This window comes from Castor canadensis, chromosome 17 (assembly GCF_047511655.1).
Source record: "Castor canadensis chromosome 17, mCasCan1.hap1v2, whole genome shotgun sequence".
Classification (NCBI taxonomy): domain Eukaryota; kingdom Metazoa; phylum Chordata; class Mammalia; order Rodentia; family Castoridae; genus Castor; species Castor canadensis.
The window spans coordinates 1,978,760-1,995,796 of NC_133402.1; the positions used below are offsets into that span (position 1 = coordinate 1,978,760).

At 39.3% G+C, this 17,037-nt stretch overlaps 1 protein-coding gene across 1 annotated transcript in view; it reads left to right on the forward strand.

Annotated features, from left to right (window-relative positions):
* LOC109692517 (ATP-binding cassette sub-family A member 17-like) overlaps window positions 1-17,037 on the forward strand; it is a 94,997-nt gene that overhangs the window by 18,411 nt on the left and 59,549 nt on the right. The window contains exons 2-5 of the mRNA XM_074059473.1: window positions 8,360-8,440; window positions 8,819-9,080; window positions 13,106-13,233; window positions 14,301-14,463. Of these exons, the coding sequence (XP_073915574.1) occupies window positions 8,387-8,440; window positions 8,819-9,080; window positions 13,106-13,233; window positions 14,301-14,463 (607 nt within the window). The 5' untranslated portion in view covers window positions 8,360-8,386. The remainder of the gene's footprint in view (window positions 1-8,359; window positions 8,441-8,818; window positions 9,081-13,105; window positions 13,234-14,300; window positions 14,464-17,037) is intronic.

Sequence of the window (17,037 nt, forward strand, 5' to 3'; positions counted from 1 at the left end):
GGGTGTAGTGGCTTATGTCTGTAATCTCAGATACTCTGAAGGTAGAGATTTGGAGGATGATCTCAGTTCAAGACCAGCATGGGCAAAAAATTAATGAGATCCCATCTCAACAAATAAGGTGGGTGTAGTAGTGTGTGTCTGTCATCCCAACTACGAGGGAGACATAAGTGGGAGGTTTGCAGCCTCAGGCTGGTCCTGTGAAAAATGTGAGGCCCTACCTGAAATGTGGGCTACATGGTAGAGCACCTGCTTAGCAAGCTCAAGGCCTTGAGTTCAAGCCCCTGTACTGCCAAAAATTTTTGTTTAAAGGCTCTAAGAAGAGAAAAGCAAGATGGTGACTAGAGGGAGGAAGCAGAAAGCATGCTTCCTAAAGTAAAATCTTGGAGAGATGCTGGAGATACACCTTGCAGGAAAAACCACCAAGAAGAGGTAAAACTCTGACATCACCATACCCCCAGCCTGCGCATAGCATCCCCACTCCACGGTAAACTGAGAAACCAGGAGAGCTCCCATGCCTCCAGACGCCAGCTCCTACTGGCTCAAGAGAAGCAGACCACCAGGTGAGCTAAGCGACATGCGGTACTCCCACAAACAACCCTGGGACAGATCAGCATAGCCCACTGGACAGACTGACCCCCACCCAGGAAAAAAAGAGAAAAAAAACCCTGAATAAACAACAACAACAACAACAACAAAAAGACATGTAGCAAAGAGGGCGGGGTGCCCTGAGCTCTGAAGAGTGGGGGAGGGGCTCACGGAACTGTAAATAAACGAGCCAGCTTGAGAAGGCAGGAGTGGTGGCCCCTACCCAGCAATCTTGGAGCAGGAAAGCTTGTAACAGTGACTGTCATGAGAAGGGTTCCACTGGAGAGTGGGAAAGGGCACTTCCCATGCAATCTGTAAATAAACAAGCTGGCTGGAGAAGGTGGGTGTAGCGCCACCTCCCCCAGTGTGCTTGCAGAAGGGAAGGTTTGTAACAGTGACTGTTGCGCCCAGGAGAACTCTAAATAAACAAAGCCTGGCTGGGCCAGGTGAGTGTTAAGCTCATTCCTGAGATCTGCAATCAATAAAGCCTCCAGCAACAGCTGGCTGAGAGCAGCGGGCAGGTGAGCCACAGCCTCAGATAGACAGTCACAGAACTGTCTCCAGACCCTTTTTTTTTTTATCTCTTCCTTTGATGAGACAACCAACAAAACTAGAATGGGAAGCTGAAGGACTAACTGAAACTGTATTGCATTTGAACTTGGGATTTTTGTTTTGTTTTGTTTTTGTTTTTTGTTTGTCTGTTTGTATTGTTTTTTGTTTTTTTCACCTTTGATGAGACAACCACTGAACTACTTCTGAGACACTATCTCCAGGTTGGAGGCTGAAGGACTAACACCAAAATTATTAAGACTGAAACTTTATTGCACTTGAACTTGGAGACTTTTTTTTAATCCCCTCTCTGTCTCTCTAATGCCTGTTTAGCTTACCATTGATTAGTACACTATCTTTCCCTGTTTATTCCTTTGGCACTGTTTTTCTTGTCATTGTTTGTTTGTTTTAGTTGTGTGTTTGTTTGTTTTTCCCTTTTTCTTTACCTTCTTTGCTTTCCCTCTCCTCTCACCCTTCCATTCTAGATATCACCATTGTTATTATTACAAGCTAGACAATACTGAATTACACACAGTATGGGGATGGTAACAATAGCAAGGGAAATGATGGGAAGGTGGAAAAAAGAAGGAAAACAGTTTCCCCCAGTAATAAATTTGTACAGGAACCAGAAGGAAATGAAGAAAACAGATACTCAGATCCAGATTCCAACAAAACAAAGATAAATGATGTCAAAGAACCCAATGAAGCCCACAAGAACACTCTGAAAGAAGAAATCCTGCAAGCAATCAATGAGAATTTTATAGAGATGATACTGGATATGGTCAAACAAAATGTATAGGAGACACTCAAGAAATTCCAAGACAACAAAAATGGAGAATTTGAGAAAGCACAAGAACAAATAAAAGAAACTATAGAAGCACTGTATAAACACCAAAGTGAAACACAGAACATGATAAATAAAGAGATAAATGAACTCAGGATGAAAATAGACAATATTAAAGAGGAAAAGACTCAGGATATGGAAAACCTCAGAAAAAAGAATGAAACAGAAATGCAAAACAAGATGGAAGGCCAATCCAGCAGAATAGAACAAGCAGAAGACAGAATCTCACAACTCGAAGATGAAATGGTAATTAAAGGAAAAACTGAAGAACTATTAGTTAAACAACTCAAGACCTGTGAAAAGAAAATGCAAGAACTTACCGACTCCATCAAAAGACCAAACCTGAGAATCATGGGCATTGAAGAAGGAGAAGAGGTGCAAGCAAAGGGAATGTGTAATATATTCAACAAAATAATTACAGAAAATTTCCCAAATCTAGAGAAATCTATGCCCATACAGGTACAAGAGGCCTCCAAAACACCAAACAGACCTGACCAAAATAGAACTAACCCACGACATATTATCATTAAAACAACAAGTACAGAAACTCAAGAAAGAATATTGAAGGCTGTAAGAGAGAAAAACCAAATAACATACAAAGGTAAACCCATCAAAATCACAGCAGACTTCTCAACAGAAACATTAAAAGCAAGAAGAGCTTGGGGTGAGGTCTTCCGGGCATTGAATGAAAATAACTTCAACCCTAGGATACTCTACCCAGCAAAACTGTCATTCAGAATAGATGGACCAATAAAAGTCTTCCATGATAAGCAGAAACTAAAACAATATATGACCACAAAGCCACCACTACAAAAGATTCTTCAAGGGATTCTGCACACAGAAAGTGAAACCCAACATAACCATGAAAGAACAGGCAGTACCAAACTACAGGAGAAGAAAAAGCAAGAACGTAGAGAGTAACATCAATTTAGGTACACACAATCAAACCTTCAAACAACTAAGACAACTAAATGACAGGAATCACCACATACCTATCAGTACTAACACTTAATGTTAATGGAATTAATTCCCCCATCAAAAGGCACTGTTTGATGAACTGGATTAAAAAGAAAGACCCAACAATTTGTTCCTTACAGGAGATCCATCTCACCAATACAAATAAGCATAGGCTTTGGATGAAAGTCTGGAAGAAGATTTACCAAGCCAATGGCCCCCGAAAACAGGCAGGAGTAGCAATACTTATCTCTGACAAAGTAGACTTCAAACCTACATTGATCAAAGGAGATAAAGAAGGACATTCCATACTAATAAAAGGGGAAATAGACCAAAAGGAAATAACAATTATCAACCTATATACACCCAATGTCAACGCACCCAATTTCATCAAACATACCCTGAAAGACCTAAAAGCATATGTAAATGCCAACACAGTGGTTGTGGGAGACTTTAACACCCCACTATCATCAATAGATAGGTCATCCAAACAAAAAATCAATAAAGAAATCCTAGATCTAAAATGGACCTAGTTGATGTCTACAGAACATTTTCATCCAACTTCTATACAATATACATTCTTCTCAGCAGCCCATGAACCTTCTCCAAAATAGATCATATCCTAGGGCACAAAGCAAGCCTCAGCAAATATAAGAAAATAGAAATTATACCATGCATTCTATCTGATCACAACGCAATAAAACTAGAACTCAACAACAAAAATAAAGACAAAAAACATGCAAACAGCTGGAAACTGAATAACTCATTGCTTAATGAACAATGGGTCATTGATGAAATAAAAGAGGAAATTAAAAAGTTCCTGGAAGTCAATGGAAATGAAAACACAACCTACTGGAACCTATGGGACACAGCAAAGGCAGTCCTGAGAGGAAAGTTTATAGCCATGAGTGCATGTATTAAAAAGACTGAAAGATCTCAAATCAATGACCTAATGATACATCTCAAACTCCTAGAAAAACAAGAACAAGCAAATCCCAAAACAAATAGAAGGAGAAAAATAATAAAAATAAGAGCTGAAATCAATGAAATAGAAACCAAAAAAACATACAAAGAGTTAATGAAACAAAAAGTTGGTTCTTTGAAAAAATAAACAAGATCAATAGACCCCTGGCAAACCTGACCAAAATGAGGAGAGAAAATCCCAAATTAGTAAAATCAGGAATGCAAAAGGGGAGATAACAACAAACACCATGGAAGTCCAGGAAATCATCAGAGACTACTTTGAGAACCTATATTCAAATAAATTTGAAAATCTTAAAGAAATGGACAGATTTCTAGATACTTATGATCATCCAAAACTGAACCAAGAGGATATTAATCACCCGAATAGATCTATAACACAAAATAAAATTGAAGCAGCAATCAAGAGTCTCCCTAAAAAGAAAAGTCCAGGACTTGATGGATTCTCTGCTGAATTCTATCAGACCTTTAAAGAAGAACTAATACCAACCCTCCTTAAACTGTTCCATGAAATAGAAAGGGAAGGAAAACTGCCTAACACATTTTATGAAACCAGTATTACACTTATCCCAAAACCAGGCAAAGACACCTCCAAAAAGGAGAATTATAGGCCAATCTCCTTAATGAACATCGATGCAAAAATCCTCAATAAAACAATGGCAAACTGAATTCAACAACACATCAAAAAGATCATTCACCATAACCAAGTAGGCTTCATCCCAGGAATGCAGGGGTGGTTCAACATACCGAATCAATAAATGTAATAAACCACATTAACAGAAGCAATGACAAAAACCACTTGATCATCTCAATAGATGCAGAAAAAGCCTTTGATGAGATCCAACACGATTTCATGATAAAAGCTCTAAGAAAACTAGGAATAGAAGGAAAGTACCTCAACATTATAAAAGCTATATATGACAAACCTACAACCAGCATTATACTTAACAGTGAAAAACTGAAACTATTCCCTCTAAAATTGGGAACAAGACAAGGATGCCCACTATCTCCATTCCTATTCAACATAGTACTGGAATTCCTAGCCAGAGCAATTAGGCAAGAAGAAGGAATAAAAGGAATACAAATAGGTAAAGAAACTGTCAAAATATCCCTATTTGCAGACGATATGATCCTATACCTTAAAGACTCAAAAAACCACTCAGAAGCTCCTAGACACCATCAACAGCTATAGCAAGGTAGCAGGATATAAAATCAACATAGAAAAATCATTAGCATTTCTATACACTAATAATGAACAAACTGAGAAAGAATATATGAAAACAATTCCATTTACAATAGCCTCAAAAAAAAATCAAATACCTACTTGTAAACTTAACAAAGGATGTGAAAGACCTCTACAAGGAAAACTATAAGCTTCTGAAGAAAGAGTTTGAGGAAGACTATAGAAAGTGGAGAGATCTCTCATGCTCATGGATTGGTAGAATCAACATAGTAAAAATGTCTATACTCCCAAAAGTAATCTACATGTTTAATGCAATTCCCATCAAAATCCCAATGACATTCGTCAAAGAGATTGAAAAATCTACCATTAAATTTATATGGAAACACAAGAGGCCACAAATAGCCAAGGCAATACTCAGTCAAAAGAACAATGCTGGAGGTATCACAACACCCGACTTCAAACCATATTACAAAGCAATAGCAATAAAAACAGCATGGTACTGGCACAAAAACAGGCATGAAGACCAGTGGAACAGAATAGAGGACCCAGATATGAAGCCACACAACTATAACCAACTTATCTTTGACAAAGGGTCTAAAAATATACAATGGAGAAATAGCAGCCTCTTCAACAAAAACTGCTGGGAAAACTGGTTAGCAGTCTGCAAAAAAACTGAAACTAGATCCATGTATATCATCCTATACCAATATTAACTCAAAATGGATCAAGGATCTTAATATCAGATCCCAAACTCTAAAGTTGGTACAGGAAAGAGTAGGAAATACTTTGGAACTAATAGGTATAGGCAAAGACTTTCTCAATGGAACCCGAGCAGCTCAGCAACTAAGAGATAGCATAGATAAATGGGACTTCATAAAACTAAAAAGCTTCTGCTCAACAAAAGAAATGGTCTGTAAACTGAAGAGACCACCCACAGAATGGGAGAAAATATTTGCCAGCTATGCATCAGACAAAGGACTGATAACCAGAATATATAGGGAACTCAAAAAACTAAATTCTCCCAAAATTAATGAACCAATAAAGAAATGGGCAAGTGAACTAAACAGAACTTTCTCAAAAGAAGAAATTCAAATGGCCAAAAAACACATGAAAAAATGCTCACCATCCCTAGCAATAAAGGAAATGCAAATTAAAACCACACTAAGATTCCACCTCACCCCTGTTAGAATAGCCATCATTAGCAACACCACTAACAACAGGTGTTGGCGAGGATGCGGGGAAAAAGTAAACCTTTTACACTGCTGGTGGGAATGTAAACTAGTACAACCACTCTGGAAAAAAAATTGGAGGCTTAAAAACCTAAACATAGATCTACCATATGATCCAGCAATACTACTCTTGGGAATATACCCAAAAGAATGCGACTCAGGTTACTCCAGAGGTACCTGCACACCCATGTTTATTGCAGCACTATTCACAATAGCCAAGTTATGGAAACAGCCAAGATGCCCCACTACTAACGAATGGGTTAAGCAAATGTGGTATTTATACACAATGGAATTTTATGCAGCCATGTGGTATTTATACACAATGGAATTTTATGCAGCCATGAAGAAGAATGAAATGTTATCATTCGCAGGTAAATGGATGGAACTGGAGAACATTATTCTGAGTGAGGTTAGCCTGGCCAAAAGTCCAAAAATCATATGTTCTCCCTCATATGCGGACATTAGATCAAGGGCAAACATAACAAGGGGATTGGACTTTGATCACATGATAAAGGGAGAGCACACAAGGGAGGGGTGAGGATAGGTAAGACACCCAAAAAACTAAATAGCATTTGTTGCCCTCAACTCAGAGAAACTAAAGCAGATACTTTAAAGCAACTGAGGCCAATAGGAGAAGGGGACCAGGAACTAGAGAAAAGTTTTAGTTCCAGAAGAATTAACTTAGAAGATAACACACATGCACAGGAAATCAGTGCGAGTCAACTCCCTGTATACCCATCCTTATCTCAACTAGCAGAAACCCTTGGTCCTTCCTATTATTGCTTATACTCTCTCTTCAACAAAATTAGAGATAATGGCAAAATAGTTTCTGCTGGGTAGCGAGGGGTAAGGGGGAGTCAGGGGGGAGTAAGGGAGGGAATAAAATAAAAAAAATTTTAAAAGGTTCTAAGAAGAAAAAATAAACATGAATAATAGACAGGAAATGTTTACAGGTGGTGAAATTTTATGTGAGACGATTAAGAAAGGCCTCATTGAAAAGGTGGCTTTTGACTAAAAATCTGGAAGAAATAGAGCTGCTGTATTAACACATGAGGAAAGTGAGTATTTGTACCTGCCAAAGGAAACCCAAGTGTTGAGGCAGAGGTGTGTAATGTGGCTAGGAACAGTAGGTAGGCCTGTGACATAGGAGCAGGGGAAGGAGGGGAAGTGACATAGATGAGATGAGAATGTTAATAGGAACTATATCCAGCAGAACTCTGTAGGTCATTCTAAGGGAAGACTTTTCCCTGGAGGGAGATGGGAGCCATCAGAGAGTTTTGGGCAGAGGAGTGGACGTGATATGGCTTGAATCTGGTCACTTTCATCACTGCGTGGAAACTGGGTTATAAAGGGGCAAGTAGGCAAATAGTATTGCAAAGGCAGAAATCCAGGCACGGGATACTAAGAGTAGGGGTGGTGAAAGGGGGTTGAATTCTGGGAATATTTCAAAGTTAGAGCCTTCAGTATTTGCTGATGAACCGGATTTAGGCTCCAATATTTGAGAAGGAGACAGAAAAAAAAAAAGCCAGGAATAATCCTATATAATATCAAGAATGGAACAGACATGAATTGAGGAGTTAGGAAGACTGTAGTATGACCTGTTTTAGAAGGGACATGCGTAGCCCTGTTTGGTCAGGTCAAGTTTGAGATAAAACACATGGGGATGTCAAGCAAACAGTTCGATATATGGGATTAGAGTTTGAAGCAAGGTTCAGGCTGGGGATATAAATGTAGGTATCATCCACAAGTAGATAGATCCTAACCCAAGGCTGAAGGAGATCACCTAAGGAGTGAATGTTGCTGGAAAAGAGAGAAGTCCAGGAACTGAGTCCTGGATTATATTAATGTTTAGAGATTGGAAAGATGAAAAAGAATTGCCCCAAAAGACTGAGAAGGGATGGCTGGGAAGGTGAAAGGAAAAGTCATCTGGCATGATGTTCTGAAAGCCCACAAGTGGAAAGCTGTTTAAGGATGACAGATTACCTCTTAACCGTTTTGAATTGTGGCTGATATTTCCCCTTTGTTTCTTCACAGTGGAGAGCTTCCTCTTCAGCTGGGAAAATGGCAGTGCTCAAGAAGTTAAAACTTCTTCTCTGGAAGAATTTCATCTTAAAAGTGGGTATGGGTATCTGTGAAGAAGATGTCGGTCCTTGGGGGTGCCTGATTATTTAAGTTAATTGGTTACTAATGGTTAAAGAAAAATTAAGAACTTAACTTGTAAAAGGGTCTCTTTTTTGCAAATGTCTCTGTAATAATACTGTTAACCCTCACTATTAAAGATGACATCATTGTTACTGATTTCTAGTCACTAGTGTTATAGAAAAGCTGAATGGAGATGTTTCTAGCTAGTTCTCATTCTATTTTTTCCCTTTTCATGTATTGTCTAGGGAAGCTGGAAGAAATGAGAAGGTTCTTAGTGGAAGAATATTCTCCACACAGTGATTTACACTTGTATTCTTTTGGGTTAACATGTAGTTTTTGTTTTTATTTTAGAAGCGGAAGACTCTGGTAACAGTCCTTGAAATTTTGACACCGTTACTATTTTCTGCAGTTATACTGTATCTTCGTCTCAACAGTATGCCAAAAAAAAGATCTGCTACTACTTACCACCCAATTGATGTCAGTTCACTGCCAGAATTCTTCCATAATTTTCCACTGAAAAATAGATTTCAACTAGTTTATATCCCTTCCAAAAGTGAAACATTGAAAACTCTCACTGAAATGGTGGAACAAACCTTTGACGTTGAGTTCGAAGGTTAGACATAAGATGGGATAAGAATAGGGAGGGCTTTTTGTAAAGTGTAGTTTGAACTTATTTCCTAAGAGTTCTTACAAAAGTGATTCCAAACCCGAGATCTCCAAATACTAAAAAGCCTACAGAGATGGTAGTTGGGGAGAAACTGTTCATGACATATTTATATTATCTCATAGATCACACTGCAGACTTGCACATTTATGTCACAAGGCTTCAAGGTTAATTAAGATATTAAATGTTTTTTTAATGTGTTTTTAACTCACTATCATGACCCTGTTGTCTCATATTAATAAGAAAGTCTGATTGCCAGTTATTCTATATCTGACTAACCAAAAATGGAAAGCATTCACATTCTAAAACGTCTTTTTTTCCACTTTTTCTATTCTAATCTAGTCTCCAGGCAGAGGAAAGGTCCTCAAAAGGCCAGTAGGATTTGGTCCATCCCCTGCTTAAGCATCAGTGGTCTCCCACTGCACAGAGACTTTGAGGCTCTGCCCCTTCATTTCTCTCCAGCTTCCTCCAGTGCTCCTGTGCTCTCACACCCTGTTCATGTGATTTCTCTCCAGCTTCCTCCAGTGCTCCTGTGCTCTCACACCCTGTTCATGTGGGCGCTTTGCATCGATCATTCTTGTATGGCACTCCCTCCGATGCTTCAGGTTTTAGCTGAAACAACTCTTAGGAAGTCAGCTAAGTAGGTTTTAGGTTTCTTCCCTCTACTTTATTCTCCTTCACAGGACTCTGTTTGACATTTTCTTAGCATTTTCATAAATGTTTACTCATACACTCACTTGCTTTTGATGCATTGTTGGCCTTCCTCCAATAGACTCCACCTCCATAGGGCAGATGATCAGGTCTGTTTTGGTCATCACCATGCCTATTACAGTGCCTGGCGCATAGTAGTGACCTAGTAAATATTTATTGAATACATTAATGTAGTTAGGTAGATAAATTTTTTCTAAGTGTGGAGTCTACAGGAGAAGTTTATACAAAATTACTATAATCATTATATATGCTATTGTAAAAATGTTCTAATAATGCATAGGGTATAAAATGAAAATAAAGGTTGCTCCTTTCCCAGCTCTAGTGCCACTCAGTGGGACAATTCTCCTAAAAGCCCTTACTGGTAAAATGTGTGAGACCTACTTTTGAAAGTTTTACTTTATGCTTGCTACTATCCTAAAATACCATTCAATTTAGTTCCCTTATAAATAAGAGATTGTGAAAAAATTTAAGATACAGAGAAATCTTCTCTGGGAAGATATCTTACTAAGACATGAACAAGCCATTTGCAAGGGGAGGGTAGGAGGTTTCAGGATGGATGGACCTCCAGGTAGGGAATGCAATGTAACAAGGGCCGGAGGTAGTAAGTGCTTCGGTATTTGAAGATCTGAAATTCAGCAAGCCAGTACAAAGAGAGAGAGAGAGAAAGAGAGACAGAGAGATTGAAATGAGATTTGAGAAGTTAGTTGGAAACACATAATTCAGTGCCTTGTAGATCATGTTAAATAAAGTGTTTGGGTTTTTTTCTACATGCAAAAGGCAGCCACCGAACTGCTTTTTAATAAAAGAAGTTATGTGATGTAATTTGTTTTAAAAGAGATTTACCTGGCTATTCTCTGGAGGTATAATTAGAAGGGAGTATTTGCAGAAATTCAGGAGGAAAAAGATAATGATTACTTGTACTAGGGAGATGGAAATACATAGTTGAATTGAAGATAAATTCTGGAATTAGAAGTGATCAGTCAGAAGCCTTTCTGTCTCTCTGGACCTTTCTCAGTTAGTACCTTCTCTTTCTGGAGAAGAAATTGCCTCCCCTTTAGAAGAAGATCTCTCCTGGTCCTATCTCTTTATGATCCTTAATTTACTTTTCTCCTGATAAATGCCTTGAAAGTCTATTTCTATTTTATTACTTCTCACTCATTTCATAACTCATTGCAATCTGTATTCTGTGCTCAGTTCTATACCCATATCTGCTAAGAAAATGTCGCCAATATCTTGCTATGGCACAATCCAGTGCTTCCTTTCCAGCCTTCATTCTCTTTGTCCTCACTGTCATGAGGGTACTTATGATACTCTCTCCTTGGAATTCTTTTCTCCTTTAGATCTTGAGAGTGTTGTATTTTTCTACTTCTGCTTTCCTCATGTCTCTACTTCCCCCTTATTTGCTCACTTCTTGTCCCAAATAGTTCTCTGCTTTCCTTTCTTCCTACTCTCCTTATTACCATATAATGTGTGAAACAACACAGTGTTTAAAGTAAAAGTTTAAATTGCCATCTCAAATCCCACTTCCCAGAACAATTCTTTAAAGGACTGGAAATAATTTTTTAATTTGTACCTTAAAATTTACAGTAAATACAGGAAGTTCTTTGTATTGAAAATTTCAAACAACATAAAAAGACAAAGAATAAAAAGTAAATTTTCCTTTCATCCCCTAATCACTCCCTAATTTACTACCATCCCCTAAGCAAATCCTTCACGCCAGAAGTAATAACAAATAACAGTTTGATGATCCTTTCCAATCTGTGGTGTATGCATCTATTTTTCTTTTTCTTCCCCTTCTTGATATCACAGCCCCCTTGGGCCTAATCCCTCTCCCACTCTCAGCCCAGGTATTTCTGATGGTGTTGACTCCATCAGATGATCCATCAGGATGGATCAAGTAACCCGTGTCTAAGCCACTTTGCACTTGTTATGGTGATCTGTCCAGTTGAAAAGAAAATGCTGAATAAAATAGTAAAAACATGTTCTTAAAAACATTAAAGAACTAGCCAGGCACCAGTGTCTCACATCTATAATTCCAGCTACTCAGGATTCAGAGATCAGGAGGATCATGGTTCAAAGCCAACCTGGGCAAATAGTTTGTGAGACCCTATCTTGAAAAAAACAACACAAAAACAGGGCTGGTAGAATGACTCAAGTCAGCAAGCTTGAGGTCCTGAATTCAAGCCCCAGTACTGCCAAAACAAAACAAAACAAAAATCTAAGGTAAAATGTTTTATTTCTTGATCCAAGGGGTGATTACTTGAGTGTTAATTTTATAACCATTCATTAAGCTGCGTGTTTATGTTTTGTATATCTCTATACATATATATTATTTTTCACAATTTGACCTGTGTGTGTTTAAAAAGAAACTTAAATGAGGCTAATGAAACAAAAAACAACCACCAAAAATAAAAAGAAAATACAAAAGCATATAAGAAAAAAGAAAAAATTCAGTCATTATTTAATATTTAGATGTTCACCCTTCCTACCTTTTTCCTATGTAAATATGTACAAGTAGGATCTGATTGTGTCTGCCTGTTTTTTTTTTTTTTTTTGCAGTACTTGGGTTGAACTAAGGACTTCATACTTTTAGGCAGGTACTCTACTGCTTGAGCCATCTTCCAACCCTTTTTGTTCTGGTTACTTTAGGGTCTTCTTTGTGCCCATTGCTAGTCTGGACCACAATCCTCCTATTTTATGGTTCCTGCCATAGTTAGGATGACAGAAATGCAACTGTTCAGCTCATGCATTAATAACATGTAAAGTGGGATAGATTCTTACTAAGACATTTCAGTTTATTTATGGTTTGGAGAACTTATGTTAGGCTTTCCTATCTTGCCCTATGAATTTGGAGTTTGAATTCCTCTATTTGGTTTATGTCCCATGTTAACAAAGACTTACTGAAAGTGTGTGAAAAAGGAGGGACTACAGCATGGGCAGAGCTCACAGACTTGACAATAATTTAGGAAGTATGTCGGATGTGATTCTTTCTCTTCCTCTGATGCATTACTTCTTTGATGTCCTGTGACACTAACAGTTCCTGGGACTACAGACTTCTTGTTACAGATCTGAATTGAATATCAGAGTCATGTCTCATCCTCTCTTCCTTGTTTTCTTTCTTTTTCTCTCTTTGCTCATATGTTTGCAGAATGAATGAACAAGTGAATGGAGAAGTAAGATGGCATCTTAAATCTCTTAAGGTAGAAAGCAGGGATGCTGACAGCATTTGCCTTCCACTCACTGATTGGATTTTCTCTCTGTAGTTCTAGGCTTTTCTTCAGTGCCTTTGTTTGAAAGTTATATAATTAAGGATCCCAACTCTTTCTACGTGTTGGTGGGAATTGTTTTTGACCATAACTTCCATGACAGCAATGAACCTTTGCCACTTGAGGTAAGAAAATCTTTCCCGTAGCAATCTCACTGTGCAATCCCCACCTTGAATATGAGTTAATCAAGCTGATCTGCCCCTCTGCTTTCCTCTGTGGTAACAATGCTGTCTTGTTTCCAGAGGAGGTGAGAGAATGCTCCATTTTCACATCTTACAACCTAGTCTTTAAGAGAACCCTTCCAGTTTTAAAAGTGATTTGTTCTGAGCAAGGCTCCATCCTGAGAGTACAGGATGGCATGTGTTTAACTGGTGAGTTACAGAAGCTGACTCCACAACCAGGCCACATAAACTTGAATCCAGCTCTGCAACTTAACAGATGTATAACCTTAGAAGAGTTATAAGTGTTTCCGCCTCAGTGTCATTATTAACTGGTATTGTGGGGTAAAATTAGTGCCTAGCTTATACTGTGGTTGTAGGAATTAAATAGGGTTATCCTGTAAAGTGCTTAGAACAGAATCTTGAAACAGGAACTGTTCAGAAGGATTAGTTGTTGTTGTCATTACTAATTTCACAGACTTTCGATATGGTGGGTCTGTGCGTGTGTTTAAGGAAAAGGCAGAATATTTGGTTTCTCTTTTAGACTAGGAAAGCCACTGATATAGCTCTGGTATTGTAGTCTACCTGATGTTTGTTAGAATTTTCATGGGGTTAACAATAAGCACTTACTAGTTTCAGGCATTTTGGGCACCATCTCACATTCTCCTCTAAGCAGCCTGTGAGATAGGGCCTGTTAAGATCATCCCATTTCACTGATGAGGAAACTGAAACAAAGATTAAGCAACTTGCTCAGGGTGACATAGCACTTCAACAGGAAATCTGAGGTTTAGGTACAGATGGTCTGGCTCCAGAGCACTGAACAACCATTAGATTTTTCTGAGGTTGGGTGCAATGATAATGTGCAGAAAAATACAGAGAAGATCACTGTGACTGTGTGGTCCCAGAGGGACACCTGCCAATATGGGCCTTTCCTCCAGTCACAGCTAATGTTAAGAATACATTTACTCTGTCCTGTGCCATTGCTAAACTTCAGGATCTTATGACTGAATTTGTTCTGTCTTCGTTCTTCATAGGTTAAGTACAGCTTGCGCTTCAGTTACATTCGGAGGAACTTTGCATCATTGAGGAATGTATTTTTTCAAGATGGCTCAGAAGGCTGGTGTACATCCTTGCTTTATCCTCCTAACCTAAGCCAAGAACCTCGGGAATTTACAGATGCTGATGGAGGAAGCCCTGGTGAGGAAGCCCAAAACCTATACAGTTACCACGAGCACAGCCACTTTGTCCTGTGGCATATAATGATGCTATTTTTGTTGTTGCTTTGCTGCCTGAACACTTGCTAAGCTTAGCATTTCAGAAGCAGTTGAAGGAGTTCATATGGAATTTGTCACATTCAGTAAAGTGCTTACATTCTTAGAGTAAGTTGAAACAGCAATTTGAGCCAACACATGTGGCTCACACCTATAATCCTATCTATTTGGGAGATCTGGAGGATCATGGTTCAAGGACAGCCCAGGCAAATAGTTTGTGAGACCCATCTCCAAAATAATCAGAGCAAGGCTAGGAGCCATGGCTCCAGTGGTAGAGCACCTGCCTAGCAAGGGCAAGGTCCTGAGTTCAAACCCCAGTACTGCCAAAAAGAAAAAAGTCCAAAAGCAAAATAATCAGAACAAAATGGACCAGAGGTGTGTCTTAAGTGGTGGAACACCTGCTTTTGCAAGTGCAAAGCCCTGAGTTCAAACCCCAGTCTCACCAAAAGCAAAACAAAAAACCAACAACACCACCCCCCCAGCAGTTTGAAGTGATGTGAATTGTTTAAAAGAATGATGGGGGCTAGTGGAGTGGCTCAAGTGGTAATAGGACCTACCTAACAAACATGAGGCTCTGAGTTCAAACCCCAGTGCCAAAAAAAAAAAAAAAAAGAATGGAAACATTTTACAGGAATTAAGGAATATGAATCCTTATTCTAGGTTTCTGTATAAACTTTTCTGTTTTATAAAACATGTATTTGTTTTTGCTCTCTACAGACTACCACTTAAGTGGCTTTCTTAAAATTGTTGATTCCGTAAAAATTACTCCTCTATCTTTTCTGTTTTCGTTTTAAGAAAGTTACTGCTACTGGACTGAGGATGTAGCTTGGTGGTAGAGCACTTGTCTTGAATGCACAAAGCCCTGGATTAGAGTCCCAGCACTGCCAAAGAAAAATATTCCTGCTGACTGTTAGGAGTGTTGTGTGGAAATTTATTGTGATGCAATGGTGGGTCCCAGGGTTATTGCCAAGAGAGTCATCCTAGAGGCCAGAGAACACAGTACTCACAAGACCTGCTCTCTCTATACTAGCCACCCCCATGGTGTGGTTAGTGGTCAGAACTGAGAGGCATCTCTTCAAATATCCCAGATGCTGGGGCAGGTCTGCCTCTTCCTGTAGCTTCTGAATAACCTAATAAGTACCTGTGGGCTTTGACTGTTTCTTGGGCAGGGCCAGAGTGGAACTATTAGCAGGTATCACCAATGAGTGGCCAATTTAGGGGTGATTTCCATTATTATAGAGAAAACATGATTTGTGCTTTGTAAGTATGCAAGATTTACTTGGCCTGCCTTGTCTACCTGCAAGTAGCACTCTTGATTGCTGTGTCCTCATGCCTCCTACCCTCCCACAAGCCCCGCAGTGCTGGGAATCACACTCAGAGCTTCACACATGCTAGGCAAGTGCTGTATTACTGAGTTATACCCCCAGCCCTGTTCTGTCATTTAAATATACATCCTGTTCAACACACATGTTCCATTTATCATGTCTAACGTGCCTTGCTTACCATCTCCCCTAAACACACCATTTATGTTTCATCTTTTCCCTTTAATTTAATAAAGGAGGAACAGAAGATAACTGTCTATGCTGTTGTAGGACTGCCTACCTGCCTGTGCAGCTTTAAAGCTGTTGCTCCTGCTTTGGGGGTTATTTCTTGGCTCTGCCACCAGAATCCTTGAACTCTTCCTGGCTTCTTTATCTGTTGATACTTCACTTTGATTTTACTTCTTCTTTCCAAGTCTTTAGATTTTTCCTTGAGTCCTACTCTGTCTTCCCTGTTCCGCCCTCACCACTGATGGACCTTCTTCTCCCAGGCCTTAAGGTCTTGGTAGATCACACCCATCTTAACTCCTTTGCCTCCTTGTTTGGAACTTTAGTCTGGGAAAGACCCCTTCCCCTACCTGTCTTGCTTAGGATAAGTGAACAGAACATTAGAACCAGAAGGTTGGAAGTTCCCTGGAGCTCCTATTTGTCTTTAGGGATGGTGTAATTTTCCAAAGCTGGGTTGTGATCCAGCTGGGCTGCCATAGCCCTCTTATCTGTGTGCAGTTGTTCTGGTTTCTGTCAGCATACTCTCTACCATGGAAAGGGACCTAACAGTGTATGTCAGAGCAGACAACCCTACTTGGCACCTAGTTTTCCTGAATCTGTCTGTACTATTTGCAGACCAGCTATCTGTCTGGCAACCTCAGGGTTTTGGAAAAATAGTGGGACATCACCAAAACTGTTCATGCTATATCTGAAACCAAAGTTTTGGACCCCAGGCCCAAAATCCTGGACTTCCAAATGTTAGGTCTGGCAACTCACCCCTAAGGGGAGTTGACAAAGGAGATTTATTACCTGGCTCTAGACATGCTGTGGGAAGAGACAGAGGAAGAACTCAGCTCATCTGTAGCCATCTTTGGGGTACAGACATGAGCTTTAGCTTTAAATGAACAAAAAATTAGGGGCAGGGGTGAAAGGTATGCATGGTTAAACAGTCTCACTCACAGGTGTGTCCTGGT